The following is a 16,526-nucleotide window of genomic DNA, read 5'->3' on the forward strand; positions in this document are numbered from 1 at the left end:
GTAGTGGAGTACTGCTTATAAGTGATGTGTCCTCTCAGAGTGAAGGATTTGGAGGGCAATGGTACTAATGGTTTTGAAAGCATATGGTGCGAAGTAGAAGTGGGCAGGACAGGATATTTAATGGGGTGTTGCTACAAGCAAGGGAGCATAGAGGGTGAATAGCAGGAGATGTTTACGCAGTTGAGCTGGGAAATTGCAAGAAGAATGACTGTTATGGGAGATTTTAACTACAGCAGTAATTGGGAAGAGGAAACTGTGGTAGAAGGAAAATGCAGTTCAAGAGTTTTAGATCTGGTCATAGCATCAAAAGAGCTGATTATAATTGAGATGGCATCTTTGTCCCTAGCACTTGGAAGAAGAGGAGACGTGCAGGAGTATTAAACAGAAAGGAATGTATATAGAATTATAAGGCAGGTAATTATAATAACCTTAGAAATTAGCTTAGAGCAGGTCCCAGGGATGGAGGAATTGGAAGGGCTATATATCATCAATGCTTGGAAACTGGTGAAGGAATATTTATTAGCAACAATGCAAGTTGTATACCACAAGTGAAAACGAACCCAATTTGTAAATTAGATGACTAACAATATTAAAACAAACAATCTACTTTACAATAATTTGTAAAGTAGATGACATACAATATTAAACTGAAACTGCAGGTAAGAAAAGAGGTTATGGAAGAGATATAAGGAAATGGGTGGAGTAGATGTGCTAGGGAGTGACTAGCATGGTGAGGAAGACAAAACTGGAATATGAGAAGAAACAGGCCCTCAGATTAAAAAAAAAATCCTAAGAAATTCTTTCATTATGTGACGAGGAGGAGGAGAAATGACTGCTGGATAAAAATGGGAATAGAGTAACTGATGCAAAGGACATAGTGGAGTTGTTCAATGAACACTTTATTGGGGTATTTCATCGTAGAGATAGTAGATTTTAATACTAGAGAGAGAGAGAGGTGGGACTGGTCCAAGGTTTAGAAGAGAGTATGTGTCAAGTACTGAATACTCTGGATGCCAATAAAGTAATGGAATTGGATGAGATTTTGTCATGCATTTTGAGAGAATGTGCTAAAGAACTGAAACTCTGTTGACTGCTTTTTAATGAGCGTCTGACGATGGGAAAGATACCCAAAGAGTAGAAGGTGGGTAAGATCGTGCTATTGTTATAAGGGTGGCAGTAGAAGTGTCAAACTATAAACCAGTTTGTATTTCATCAGTAGTTGTTAACATTTTGAAGAAATTAGTGAATGATCATCACTTACAGCATTGGGCAGATGAGGGAAATGTTATCTGTGAGAGTCAGCATGGATTTGTTAAGGGGCATTCGTGTTTTAATAATCTGATTGCCTTTTATAATAAAGTTACAAGAGCGGTTGATGAGGGAAAGGCATATTCTACCATTTTTCTGGATTTTACGAAGCCATTTGACAAGGCACCACATGATAAGCTGGTATTTAAGTTGCAGCACATGGATTTAGATGTCAGGTTAGTAAAATGGATTTTGGATTGTTGCCTGGTATGATGGAACAATATCAAGTAAGCAGAGGGTTACAAGTGGAGTCACAAAGGGCTCAGTACTGGTACCTGCATTGTTTAACTTTTATGTCAATGACATTGCCAATGGATTGCAGTTGTTTGCAGATGATGTGAAGCTGGCAAGGGTTATTAGTAATAGTGCAGATATGGTAGCCCTTCAAGAGGCATTGAATAAAATGAAAGATAGGCAAATGAATGGGCATCATTTTAAGTCAGCTAAATGTAAAGTCTTGAAGTTTGGTATACATCGATGCGAGGCTGCATACTCTGTTGGAGGAAGTGGAGGAGGCAAGAGATCTGGGGGTGATAATAGATAGAAATTTGAAATTCAACAGTCATATTGTAAAGGTGGTGAAGGTAACCCAGAAGACTGCTGCAATTCTTTTATCTCTGACCAGCAGAGATAAAAGAGATGTCATTCTATTGTTCTTTCATTTCGTGGAACAAGAAGGAGCTAGGATAAAGGGGGGGGGGAACCTCTGGAAGTTGCGAAAGTCCTGAACGAGAGGGTGAGGAGTGTTTCTTTGCATGGATGGTGGTTGAACCATGGAATGCATTGCCTGGTAGTGTGGTGAGAGCACAAATGGTGAATAAGTTCAAGAAGTGATATGAGTTTTGCGTGATTTTTGATATGATAGATTCTGTTTTCTAGGGTGGGCTTCCCATGATGAGTCTTGTGACTCCATGGAGTTCCTGAATCATCATAATAATAATAAATGTAAATTTTCTTGAATTATTATAACTAATTGTTCAACTTGACTCTTTTCTTGTTGATTATTAGTTATGGGAATTCTGGGTTTGTATTAGTCACCATATTTATCTAAAAACAACATGTGATGAAATTATTGATTTAATGGCTAAAAAAGTAAAAAATATATTTTTGAAAATTTAAAAGAAGCTGGTTATTTTAGTTTGCCTGTTGATTCTGTTATTATTCCTGTTATTGTTCCTAATATTATTATTATTATTATTATTATTATCTGAGACCTCCAGGGAGTCAAGGACTCATTGAGGGAGGCTGTAAGTTACCCAACCCAGCTATCATACCTTTCCTTAAATTCATTTACACTAGATGCACTCACTACCCCTAAGGGCAAATTATTCCACTCACTCACTGCTCTCTGATAGAAAAACCTAGCTCTTACCCCTTTTTTGACTGAGAACAACCTTAACTTCCATGGATGTTCGCATGTTCTCTCCCCACCTTCTATATAATGAAAAATTTCATCATTTGAAATGCTATAACACCCATTCAAAAGTTTATAGACCTCTATCATATCACCCCTCTTTCTCCTATTAACCAGAGTCTGTAATCCACATACTCGCAATCTGTCCTCATAATCTAAATCCCATAATCTGGATATAATCTTTGTAACTCTTCTTGCACCCTTTCCACAGCTTCTTTATCCCCTTGGAACCCAGGAGATTTACCAAATCTGAGCACAGTAATCCAAGTGTAGTCTTATCAAAGCTTTATAAAGAGGCAAAATTACTTCCTTATCCTTACATGCGAAGGTTTGCTTCAACATAGAAATTATTCTCTGAGTTATATTTGCAACTTTTGCTATGTGACCTTAACTTTAAATTCTTATCCACCAATGCATATGTCACATAACCAATACATACAATATGTCACATTGATCAATAATCTGTTATTGTAAGATACATTTCTCCTCATGATGATCATCACGAGGAGAAAATATATGCAGCAAAAATGTTAGAAAAACTTTTTGCTGCTTACATTTCCCACACATGTTGAGTATTTTAGGAGTTGCTGAGACTCTACTGAGATTTTTGAGCTATGTGAGAGTGTCCTTTTGAGGACACTCTCAAAGAGGATACTCTGGGTAGTGGCTCTTCCCATAATGCATAACATTATGTAAGTCCAAAAGGAAGTGTCCTTTGCATTATGGGATACTAAGTCAACTGATGTGAAGTAATCAGCCTCTGGAAGAATCATACAGAAGTCTTAAAGAAACTTATACATCTTATAGGAACTCTTACAGAAGTTTAAATAACTTGGCTTCCAATAGATGGACTGGAAAGTTAGTGTTCATAACAACCTCAACCTGCCTTGGGTGGATGACAAAGATGATGATGAATCAGCTCCTACATGTAAATAATTTAGTCATGAAGAAACTTTGTGTGAAAATTGCTTAAACTTGGAGAAAGAATTAAACAAGATTATAATAATTTCTAGTAACAAGAATATAATAATTCCTGTACATCCCTTGAGGATACATGGCAGGAATTTAATGATGATGATATAATAATTTCTTGGCAAGTTTCATTTAATTTCTAACCAAGTAAAAAAAAAAACTTCATACAGCACTTCCATAGATTATCGGGACTTATCACAAAAGGCCATCACTCTACACTAAACAATCCACCTTAAGAGTATATTATTATGTTAAATGCATGTATTCTTTGGTTGATCTTCCCATTTTTAGGATGAAAAATTCGAGTTTCCATTAGAAAAACCTACCGTCACCACCATATGAGATCATCTAACTAACACTCAAGCAAAAAAAAAAACCCATAGAAAGAATCCTCACATCATTATGACAATCGAACTCAGGTTTGTTTGAGTGATATCATTCACTCGCACTTCATTTTAAAATTGAAAGGGAATTTCTTCTGAAAGGAATTTTTTCAACGTTAACATAATTATTTACAAAGAGAAAAATGTCATTATAACATATATATCAAATAGCTAAGGGTTAAAATTATTGGGGAGGAGGAAATTAAAAGACTGAGTGAATAAAAGTTAACAATATTTACCAGTAAGAATGTTTATATGTTTTCTTCATGATAAATATAGAAAAGAATTGGCTGTGTGAATATTTACAAAACATTATATTACATCAAACTAAAAAAAGAAACAGAGCAGCCGATCTATCACAACTAGGTGAAAAGAAATCTAATTAAATGAGCTTTATTTATTTAAGGAAGGATTATTAATTTTACATACCTATGCGCATTTTGATGGTAAAAATGGCATATCTTGAAAAAATGCACACTGGTAGGTCAAATTAATAATCTTGCCTTAATTAAATCTCATTTATAAGTAGGCTAAAAGAGATAATTGGTCAAAACAGCTTTGCTTTTTTATTTTGTTAAATGCATGTATTGTATTAAATATTAGGATCACCATGAATTCAGATAACTTTCAATATTATATTACAATAATTTTCAAACATTATTATAATTCACCATATATATATATATATATATATATATGCACACTTGGGATTAGGAGCTAAAATAACCAAGCATATAAAATTGCTTGGTTATCCTAATATATATATATATATATATATATATATATATATATATATATATATATGTAGAAAGTATTTTACCTTGGGTATAATAAATGTTAAGAATACCAAGCAATTTTTAAGCCTGGTTTTTACTCCATTTCCCAAGTAAGCAAACAGACAAATAAGTCAAGTTTGCGCCTGCAAGTGATGCAAGTCTAGCTGATCCTACAGGTAGTGCAAGACCAGGGCAACTCGTGGTAAAGGTGGCATAAGCTCCGATCACTAATCTTTATATTTACCCTTAATGCCAAAACACATCTCCAAGAAAGAGATGTATGATGTTTTGTATTAAAGGCAAGAGGCCACTACTTCTATTTCTAGCCTAGCTCCCACTGATGAGACCTCAATAAAGGTCGAAACCGGTCTGGGTAGTGGCCTCTTGCCTTTAATACAAAACATCATACATCTCTTTCTTGGAGATGTGTTTTGGCATTAAGGGTAAATATAAAGATTAGTGATCGGAGCTTATGCCACCTTTACCACGAGTTGTCCTGGTCTTGCACTACCTGTAGGATCAGCTAGACTTGCATCACTTGCAGGCGCAAACTTGACTTATTTGTCTGTTTGCTTACTTGGGAAATGGAGTAAAAACCAGGCTTAAAAATTGCTTGGTATTCTTAACATATATATATATATATATATATATATATATATATATATATATATATATATATCTGAAATCCACTAATGCCTTTTATTCCCTTAATATGGAATAGGCAAGGCTGCTTTAGCCTTACCTAACTTTTGGAGACTGAGGGGATAGTTCAATCTCCACTAGTACCCAATCAGAGATAGCCGGCCCAAGACTAACACTAATTTTAAGTGGCATTCACTGAAGAGACAGAAGACCAGTGTCATCATCTTTTGTTCCCTAACGTAATATGTTATTGTCTAAAATGGTGTAAGTTCTATGGTTGATTTTCTTGAATTTATATATATATATATATATATATATTAAAAAAAAAAAAAACAGAGTTTCCAGGAGAAAAACATTTACTCATGCCAAACATTGACTGACTTGGAAACCTCTCAAAGAAAGGCTTACAAAAAGTTCCCCTAGTTTGCAATAGTATTGAACTTAGGTCTTCTGGCGATCCAGCACTGGGGATGTACAGTCACTTCCACTGAACTACACAGGCTGATCTATTATTATTAACAATTTGTAGACATGCTTTGTCTTGTTCATTATGATAACCATAAAACCAATAAATAAAAACAATGGATAAGGTCATACTGTTTCAGATAACAACTGGATATTTTGCATGTTGTAAAGTAGGATCATTTATATCAGATGAATTTAAAACTAATTGTTGTAGCAATACACTGTCTACATTCATTAACTATCTTCTGGTCAGCCAACCAATATATTATTCTTACTACCTAATCATCACTTTCCAACTCAATCAATCTACAAACAAGTGTCATATCGCATCCTATTAAATGCATTTACAAAATGTGCACAATATTATGTTTAATGAAAGAGAATTATAACACTGGAGGAAAACTCATCTAAAAAACTTTATTAGCATAGAATTTTCACTTGCAGAATGGCAATTAAATATTAACAGACAATACTAAAAAGCATCACCTCAGTAGATAATGTAAGATAACTATAAAAGGTCAATAATTTCTTAACTTATTAAAAAAAAAATGTATATATTTAAACAAAATAAATTTAGGAAAGATTAGATGATTTAAAATAACTTACAGGAACTAATTTTTGATGCAAATGATGGAAAGCAGCAATATTTCTGCACACAACCCAGCCAACACTTTCCGAAGAGCTTGGTGGTTCATGAAGATTACATAGATGAACCAGTACATTGAAGTAAGGAACCTGTTTATCATTTTCCTTGGCTATCTAGCAAACACAAACAATCCATTTAAAAACTTGATAAGTAAACTTTAAACATGGCAGAGGAATATCAAATTAATATCTTTTAAAAATATGACAATACTGATAAATAACAAAACTATAAAAAACTTCAGTTAATTAAAAAATACCTAAAATAAGGAATTTTCTTAGTTTACCATTTAACTGAAATCATTTTGAAAGCAGATCAGACTGAAGATGGGAGTATGCAACATTACAACACCAAACAGTACTACTATTATCTAAAATTTGGTTTCTTGTTTTAGAGAACATTTTCAATTAAGTACTTCAAGATTATTTTATGTAGCTCCCACCCACAAAAAGGTTTTTGTGAACCTATAGTACATTTGTACCATGGGGAAGCTAAGGATTTTTTTCTACTTTTTTTTTTAATAATTTTATATATATATTTAATTTATTTTTACATAGTCCAAAAAGTTTGCTCCAGAAACCAAAATATGGAAGTTTTTCCAGCCACTTCAGGCTTCTAGAAAGTAGGGTAGTAGACTGACACTGGCTGATGAAATTCTTCCTCATCATCTTCCTTTCATGAATCTAGGCCAGATGGCCTGTTTCAGTCTTGATCCAGCATTTCATTCGTTTGCCATGTTTTTTTCATCCTGTCATCTGTATTTTTCTATTTTTTCCCATTATTGGTGATTGGTTTAGTTCTTTCAGTATTTCTCTTTTTTTTTTTATCTACTCTTGTATAACTTTTCTCATGCATTTCACTTCTGCTGCAGACAATAAGAGAAGGAAATCTTTACTGATCTCCTTCTTTTATTGTCCATGCTTCACTACCATATAATATGCTAGTTTTGATAACATATTATACATTCTTAGTGTGCTTTTTTTTTTTGTGAGTATTTGCTGGCCTTAATGTTTTGTTTATTATTTTGTTAATTTTGTAAGAAATGTCTAAATCTTCACTGTAACCTAATTTATAGCTCAGAAAATTATTGACTTATTCAATTATTGTATAGTCTACTGCTATTTTAGTTCATGTGGTCATTTTTTCTTGGAATGCCATTGTTTTAGTTTTTCTTGAGAGACTGATGCATTATACTATGGAATGCATTGCCTAATAGGGTGGTGAGAGCATATTCATTGAATGAATTCTTTAAAAAAAAAAAAAAATCAGCTAACGCCTTTTTATTCCCGTATACGGGAGTAGGCGAGGCCATTTAGCCCTATCTAACTTTTGGAGACTGAGTGGGCAGTTCAATCTCCACTGGTACCCAATCAGAGACAGATGGCCCAAAGCTATCACTAATTAAGCGGTACGCAGTGAAGAGAGATGGCTCAAATGTGCCGCCATCTCGTGGTCCCTAACCCTAACACAATATATTTAATGTCTGAAATAATGTGGGTTCTACGGTCGATTTTCTTGAGTTTACAGGACGAAAAACCCGAGTTTCCGGGAGGAAAAACCTGCTTGCCCGTGCCAGAGATCGACTAACTCGGGAACCGGTCGAAAAAAGGCTTAGAAAAATTTCCTCTAGTCGCCGACTAGACTCGAAACAAAGTCTTCCTTCGTGCGGTGGTGCAAACGCCACATCCACCGAGCTACATAGGCTCCTTGAATGAATTCAAGGAGTGATATGATACAGTGTGTTTTCTGGAATGAGCCTTCCACAATGAGTTTTGTAACTCTGTGGAGGTCCTGAATCATAATCATGATAATTAGTATTATATTGTTTTATTATTATTTATATACAATTTTTTGTAGATTGTCCTCAATTTCTGACTTAGTCATCTACAAAAGTAAGGAATCTAAGATGAAATTATTTTTTTATTTGGATTCCTTTTTGTTAATTAACCTCCATTCTTTGATTATTTCATTTATATATATTCCAAATAATACTGGGGACAGGGGGATATCCTTGTCTAAGTCCTTTTGTTACTTCAGAGGTTTTGGTTTTGATCTTATCTCTTTTTATGCTTATTATCATTTTTCTCATATAGGCTGTAGTATTCTAATAAATTTATACCTGTCATTTTTTTAGTATATTAAAGTGTTTATATTTATCTATCTTGTCAAAAGATAGATTTAGACTTGGATAGTTTAGAGCAGTGATTCTTATCTGGGAGCCGGGGAAAATTTATAGAACATTTCTAGTGTTTAAAATGTTGAAACCTCTTAAAATAATTATTTTTTGTTCTTTATTTTACTTTGTTTCAAACTTGTATTGTTTTGTATTAGTAATCTGAATTATGCAGTTTAATTCTTTTGCTGCTGGCAACACTGCGAGTCAATCCATACTGCAAAATTATAAATTTATTACCAATGGATGATGACACACTACTGGAATTGACAAAGGATTTAAGTCTGATCTCTGTTTTCAAGAAGAAATGTTTGGTCCAATTTTAGATATATATATCTGGAGGGAATTCTTGTTGACAAGACTATTAAATATCCAGAGGGAATATCCACACCTGTTTACCATTGACATTCAAAATTTGTTGCCGTTTGTTTCTACATATTTGTGTGAAAAGGGATTTTCCACAATGGTAAATATTAAAACGAAAGAATGGAATCGACTCCAAATAGACTCCTGCATGCGAACAGCATTGAGTAACACAACTGAAGCAAGACTAGACAAATTAGTAGAGAGTGATCAACAACTGAGGTCTCATTAAAATACATTTAAGTTGATTTCTGATTTTTTTTTTGTTATCATAATCAGGTAAAACCACTATTTAAAAAAGAGTTTAATTATTATTATTATGTTACTACAAACTTGGGGGCTGCAACTACTAAAAGGTTAAGAACCAGTGATTAGAGATAGAGATAGTTTGTCTGATGGCCATCATTGTGTGTTGTGTGTGTGTGTGTGTGTGTGAGAGAGAGAGAGAGAGAGAGAGAGAATGGCAACTGAAAGCAGAATGTGTGGAGGGAGGAACAGACCTGCTAAGAAAGGAGATGGAAGGAATGAAGACTAAGTTGAGAAGGGTGAATGAAGATCTTTGGAGGATACAAAGGTTGGCTAGTGTGAGAGGAACGAGAGTAGGTGTAAGAAGAACAGCATCAGAGAGCAAGGGGGAGAGGAGGGTGAGAGAATAGGAGAGACAGTGGAGAGAGAGAGAGGAAATTGCAGAAAGATAAGAGAGTAGAGAAGCATGGGATAGAGAGGGAGATAAAGCAGAGGAAGGTTGCAAGCCATAAGAGTCAGGGATGCCAGTAAGAGAAGGATGAATGAATCTATTTAGAGTGTCAGGCATGGAGATTCGATGATTCCGAGTGTGTAGAATAGAATGCCAGAGAAGTGCTTGCTTGGTGGAATGACAGAGTGTGGGGCAATGCAGTGAAGAGAGGTGAAAGTGTGGAGGAGATGACAGTAATGGTTAGGATGAATGACCTGAGAGATAGCATGAATCATGTAACACAAGATTTGAGGTTGATGTTAAACACAGTGCAGCAGAAATCTGTCTGAGGAAAGATAGTGAGCATGTTGCCCCAGTATGATAATGCAGAGTGGAGGAGAAGAACAGTGTAATGGCAAGAATGAGCAGGAAAAGATGTCTGGAATATGTGAATGCCTGAAGTATGTTTGAGGTAGAAGGAAGCTGTATGCCACAGATGGATTACATTTGAATGCAGAAGGACTCGGGCATTTGGAGAGACTGTTGTTTTTTAGGCAAGTGTGTCAAGGAGGAAACTAGAATTGCACAGATGGAATGTTGTAGGAATGGCCTCATGTGGGGGATAGTGGCTTGAGAAATAACTGGGTGTACACTATATTACAGAGCCAGCTGAAGTATGAGGAGAGTAATAATGCCTATAAGAAGGCTGGCAATACACCGGTTTTTCTGTATACAAATGCTAAGAGCATTAGGAATAAAGGGAATGTCTCCAAAGATTGTCGGTATCACTGAAACTTCATTAATTCAGGAGGATGTTCTAACAGGGATAGAAATTGAAGGGTATAGCATATTTTGGCATGATACAGAAGGTAAACATGGTGGAGTGTTACTCATGATATCTCAGGGTGGAGAATTTCAGTGGGACTTCAATTATAGTGATATAAACTGGGCAGAAGAGGTGGAATGCAGTAATAAGGGACATGAAATTTTGAATTTCTTGAGGGACAACTGTCTTAAGGCAGCATGTAGTGGAGGAAACATGAGGGTTGAGAGTTTTGGATTTGGTCATAGTATCAGAAGATCTGACTGTGACTGAGATGGCATACTTCCCCCCTCCCTCCCACATTGGTGAGAGTAACCATGTGGTCCTGACTTGGAAGATGAAAAGTTATCAAAACAGGCATGGAAAGTTATCAAAACAGAAGGGAGGCTTTTGTGGAATTATAAGACAGATGACAATCATAGACTTAGAAACTAGCTTGCAGCAGTGAAATGGATAAAAGAATTTAAAGGAAGAAAGGTTGTTAGTGCATGAGAGATATTAAAGAAAAAATTGTTGATAGCAATGACAGATCGTATGCCTCAAGTGAAGAAGATAAAGCAATTTGGAATCAAATGGATGACAAAAAGAATAAAAGGGTGAATATTGCTGGAGAAAAAGAGATTACGGAAGGCATAGAGAGAGGTGGAGAGCAGTTGCATGAGGAATATAAGGTTCAAGCTAAGAAAATGACTAGTATTGTAAGGAGAGAAAAATTAGAATATGACAGGAGACTGGTACTGCAATCAAAGGAGAATCCCAAGAAGTTTTTTCACTATGTGGCAAGCAGGAGAAAAAATGATAATGGACGGATGCAGGATGTAGATGGGAATCGGGTGACCAAAGCAGATGACATGCCAGCAAAGGTTGGTCAATTGGTAAAGCCTCTGCTACTAATGGCTCACGCAAAAGTTAAGCAAGTTTGAGCTCTATTAGTAGTTGGAAGGGGACAATTGTTCGATGATGTTGGCACACTCTCCCTTGATGAGTCTTTGGACTCCCTGGAGGTGTCACATAATAATAATAATAATTGAGCTATTTAATGATAATTTTATTAGAGTGTTCCATCCTGGTACTACAGGCTTTATTCCTAGAAGGATAATAAGTGGTGAAGTGTTAGAAATGAATGAAGAGGATGCATTCCGAATACTGAGTATGCTAAATGTCAGTTAGGCAGTTAGGGGACTGGATGAATTTCACAATGTGTTTTAAGAGAATGTGCTATGGAACTGACTGTGCCATTAACTTGGCTGTTTAATGAAATTCTTGTAATGGTGCAGGTTCCTAGAGAGTGGAAGGAGGGTAAGTTAGTACCATTGCATAAGGGTGGTGGCAGAATGGAGGTATCAAACTAGGCCTGTTTGTATTTCTTCTGTAGTTAAGATTTTGGAGAAACTGGTAAAAACTCATACATAGAATTGGACAGATGAGGGTAATATTATTTATGCAGGCCAGCATCGATTTATTAAAGGGTACTCTTGTTTTAATAATCTGGTTACCTTTTACAATACAGTAAAGAGCAGTAGATGAAAGTAAGGCATACAGTGTCTTTTTTTTTGGATTTTTTCAAGGTATTTGACAGGGTGCAACATAACAAGTTGATTTTTAAGTTGCATTATATGGATCTGGATATCAGGTTAGTAGATTGGATTGGTGATTGGCTCTCTCATAGATATCAGAGTTGTATATAGGGGAGCAGGAAGGTTACAAGTAGAGTTCCACAGGGTTCAGTCATGGGACCATTGCTGTTCACTCTTTATGTCAGTGATATTGTTACAGGAGTACAGGGAGATGTTCAGTTATCTATAGATGATGTGAAGCTTGGGAGGGTTATTAGTGCTGATATTTTAGCTCTTCAAGAGGATCTGAAGAAGCTGGAAAGGTGGGCAAAGGCATGGGGATGCTAGCTTAATGCAAGTAAAGTAAATGTAAGGTTTTAAAATTTGGGATCCATAGATGAGTGCTTTGTACTCACTTGGTGGAGTTATACTGGAAGAAGTGGAGGAAGCAAGGGATCTTGGGGTAATTATGGATAATGATTTAATGTTCCAGGGATATACTGCAAAATCTGTGAAGAACATTGATCACGAGAGGTAAGTGTGCTGGTTGCATTGTATAAAGCTTTGATCAGTTATCACATCTAGATTTGATAACTTTGATCAGACCACATCTAGATTTCTGTGCTGAGATCTGGTTACTGGAATTTGAAGAGGATGGAGAAGAAACTTGGAGAAGAACAAGCTGCAGTCTTCTTTAAGGCAAATAATTGAGAAATTGTGGGAATATGACAAGGATTCTGCATTTAAGTTGTGTAGATCTTGAAAAGGCATGACAAGGGTGCACAGGTGTACACATCTCTGCTCTTATTCATCATCTATATAGATTGCATTATGAAAGAACGTAGCCATAAACCTGATATTCGAATTGGCGATATCAAACTTAGCTCTTTGCTTTATGCAGATGATGCTATACTTCTAAACAAATCCAGGGCAAGTATCCAAGATTCTCTAAATTGAATAACAGCTGTAACAAATTTGGCATGAAAATCAGCAATTTTATTGATGATTTTATGCATGCATAGTAATGATGGCATATTAAAAATGGAAACAGACAACAGTATTAGCAAAGCTGGTATGGTAGGAAGTCAACTGAATAAATTTATATGGAATAAGAGAGAAATTAGGAAAAAACTAAACTATCTATATATAAGACAGTATTCAAGCCAATTTTAACTTTTGGATGTGAGAATTGGATTAGAAATAGGACGTTGATCAAAGACTAGAGACCATAGATATGAGAGTTTTGAGAAAAAATTAGCATGAAACAGATCGCATCAATGCCAAAATCATATTAAAAAGGAAGATATCAGGAAGGAACTTAACATTGTTAGCATTCAGGAATGTGTGAGCAGAGGTTATCTACGGTGGTTTTGATCATCTAAACAGCACGGAAGAAGAAAGATTAACAAAACAAATGTTTGATTTAAAGATGGCAGGAAAAAGATACAACTGAGGACCAAGATCTAGGTGGACTGATTCAGTCAGATGTATACTAGAAGGCCAAAATATTGGATACGACAATATTGGAATGCTGATAAGTAATACATGAATTTGGAGGAAAATTGTTGATAGGAGATTAGTAATAACATAATTCAATCATGTAGTACTGTCATAGCATCCTGTACACTCCTTTGAGGATATATATATCAGGAAACTGATGATTCTCAAAACAAAGTTTAAAGAAATTAACAATTTCCTTCCTGATATTTATTAATCCACTTATCTAAGTAAAATTTATTACAAATTAATATAGCAAGCTAGAAATAAATTATTAATTCATGTCAAGTTTCTTGGCAGTGACAAGTCACTGAGCTTGGTATGTAAGGGAAAGATGAGATTAATTCAGGTAAGATTTTCGAACAGAATATTAAATTTGGTCACAGTCATGCTTTCCATGAAATCCTCATGCACCTCTGAATGGATGTGCCTCCAGATAAAGTTCTATACTGTGCTGAAATATTTCAGTTATTGTTATCAAAACCTGGGATTAAGGGGATAGTAATTAAACAAGAAAATCACATATTCTGAAGATATATATCTTATTAATGTCCTGTTTAGAGATTAACCAATCAATCAAGAATTTAGAATTGATTTTCACTCATTATATCATAAAATTAATATTTAATTAGTCTGTTAATAAACCTAGACCTAATTCAGAAGGAATATCCTTTAAATAACTGTGACAGATTTTGTTTCTGTTACAAATGTAAGCAATTTTAATGAGAAGTTAAAAAGAAATTAAAAAAAAAAAAAAAAAATTCATCTTCATAGTGCAATGAAACTCTGTCTACAATTTCACACTTATTTCACATTTAAATTATCAGTGGGACTGTTGATTCACAAGTATAAGAGAGATAACTGTCATGATGCTTAAATGACTCTTAAACTTATGAATTAAAAAAATACTAAAAACGACAAAAATGCTTACATCAAATTCCTGAATAGTGGCCTGCCACTGACCAAGATATTTAATCCACGATTCAGTCTTCTCAATGTGATCCTTAAGAAGATGCTGTTCAGTTCTCATTTCATCAATTTCTTTCTCCAATACATGCATCATCTAAAACAAATTTTAAAAAAATGTACACATACATAAATATGGTGATTTGGATCATATTTTGATTTTTTTAAATTAAGGGGATATTTAATCCCACATTATTTCAAAGCCTAATAAGAAACTCTAAGATATAAATCAAAGAGTTTCATGACGAATATAGCAAGCTATAAAAGTTCGGTGAGGTCCAAGCATAAGCAAACACCTGGGTAGTACAATACCAGGCAACTCGTAGTAAAGGTGGATAAAGCTAGGATCACTATTCTTAGTATTAACCCTAATGTAAAACTCATCCTCTAGGAGATGTATGTTGTTATACATTAAGGGAGAAAGGTCACTACCCAGACCGGTTTCAACCTTTATTGAGGTCTCATCAGTGAGTAGGTAGACCAATAAATACCAAGATTGTAGTGATAACAGCTTTAATACTTTACAGTGTGAGTTGTTAAAGAGGTGCACAAATACATTAATGAAATAAAGAGCCAAAAGGCTTCACTTCGGCAATGTAAAAATTATTTAAATTAAGGGGATATTTAATCCCACATTATTTCTTAGAGTTTCTTATTCGGCTTTGAAATATTGTGGAATTAAATATCCCCTTAATTTAAATAATTTTTACATCACCGAAGTGAAGCCTTTTGGCTCTTTATTTCATTAATAGAATTTTGATTCAAATCAGTTATTTGTGAAAGAGCTGCAAATCCTTAAAAACTGAAGGAGAAAAGCTGTTTTGCTAAAAAAAATGGTAGAACAGAAGATAAAACTGATATGGTAGGGTTTGAAATTTGATTAGATATAGATAAGTTGATTATTTGCATTTTGTTGTCTTATAAGTTTGGAGGAAGGCATTTATTTATTATTATTATTACGGGTATCTCCATGGAGTCAGTAGACTCATTGCGGGAGACCCAAACTAGCGAAACAATATCTGTCATATCTCTTTTTGAATTCATTTACAGACGAAGAGCTCACAACTAAGTCAGGCAATGAATTCCACTCGTTCACCACCCTCCAGGCAAAAAACCTTGTTCTGACACCTTTTGTTAACCACACTCTTCTTTAATTTCCAGAGATGACCTCTTGTTCTTCCATCACTATCACACAGCTGAAACATTTCCCCTGCATCAATCCTATAAAAACCTTTCAGTAATTTAAATGTTTCTATCATATCCCCTCTTCTTCGCCTATCAACCAATCTCTGCAATCCACAAGCTCTCAATCTATCAATGTAGGGGGCATTTTTTATATCACTCACCAACTTGGTCACTCTTCTCTGAACCCTCTCCACAGCCTCCTCATCTCCAAGGAATCTAGGTGACCAGACCTGAGCATAGTAATCCAAATGTGGAAGTAACAATGCTTTATAAACGGGAATAATAACCTCTTTATCTCTGGATGTCAGTGTGTTCCTCAACAACCAAGTAATCCTATGTACAATCTTGGACGCCTTAGCAACGTGTCCTCTAAACTTCATCTCCTTATCTACCAACATCCCTAAGTCCCTAGCCTCATCAATCTCTTGGAGTACCTTTCCATCAATTTAGTACACAGCTGGTAATCTTTTAATCCCAAAATGCAGGACTTTACACTTTTCCACATTGAACTGACATCCATTATCTTTTGCCCATTTTACCAGCTTATTTAAATCATCCTGCAAACTTTCAACATCAGCTTGATTTTTTATTGTGCTACACAAATTTGCATCATCAGCAAACAACTGAATATCTCCCTTTAAGCCATTTCCTATATCATTTATATACAAATTAAACAACATTGGC

The 16,526-nt window shown here is 35.0% G+C and overlaps 1 protein-coding gene across 2 annotated transcripts in view; it reads right to left on the bottom strand.

The window, feature by feature from the left end:
• LOC150100328 (sorting nexin-25-like) overlaps positions 1–16,526 on the bottom strand; it is a 350,110-nt gene that overhangs the window by 118,013 nt on the left and 215,571 nt on the right. For both annotated transcript variants that reach the window (XR_016549234.1, XM_090402426.1), the window contains exons 14-15: positions 14,623–14,754; positions 6,567–6,719 (exon numbers count right to left, since the gene is read on the bottom strand). Coding sequence is in view for 1 of the 2 variants with exons in the window: in XM_090402426.1 (XP_090258552.1) it covers positions 6,567–6,719; positions 14,623–14,754 (285 nt within the window). In the remaining variant the exon portion in view is untranslated. The remainder of the gene's footprint in view (positions 1–6,566; positions 6,720–14,622; positions 14,755–16,526) is intronic.

The sequence above is a fragment of the Typopeltis vanoorti genome, chromosome 13, assembly GCF_054136105.1.
Source record: "Typopeltis vanoorti isolate ZY-2024b chromosome 13, IOZ_Tvanoo_1.0, whole genome shotgun sequence".
Classification (NCBI taxonomy): domain Eukaryota; kingdom Metazoa; phylum Arthropoda; class Arachnida; order Uropygi; family Thelyphonidae; genus Typopeltis; species Typopeltis vanoorti.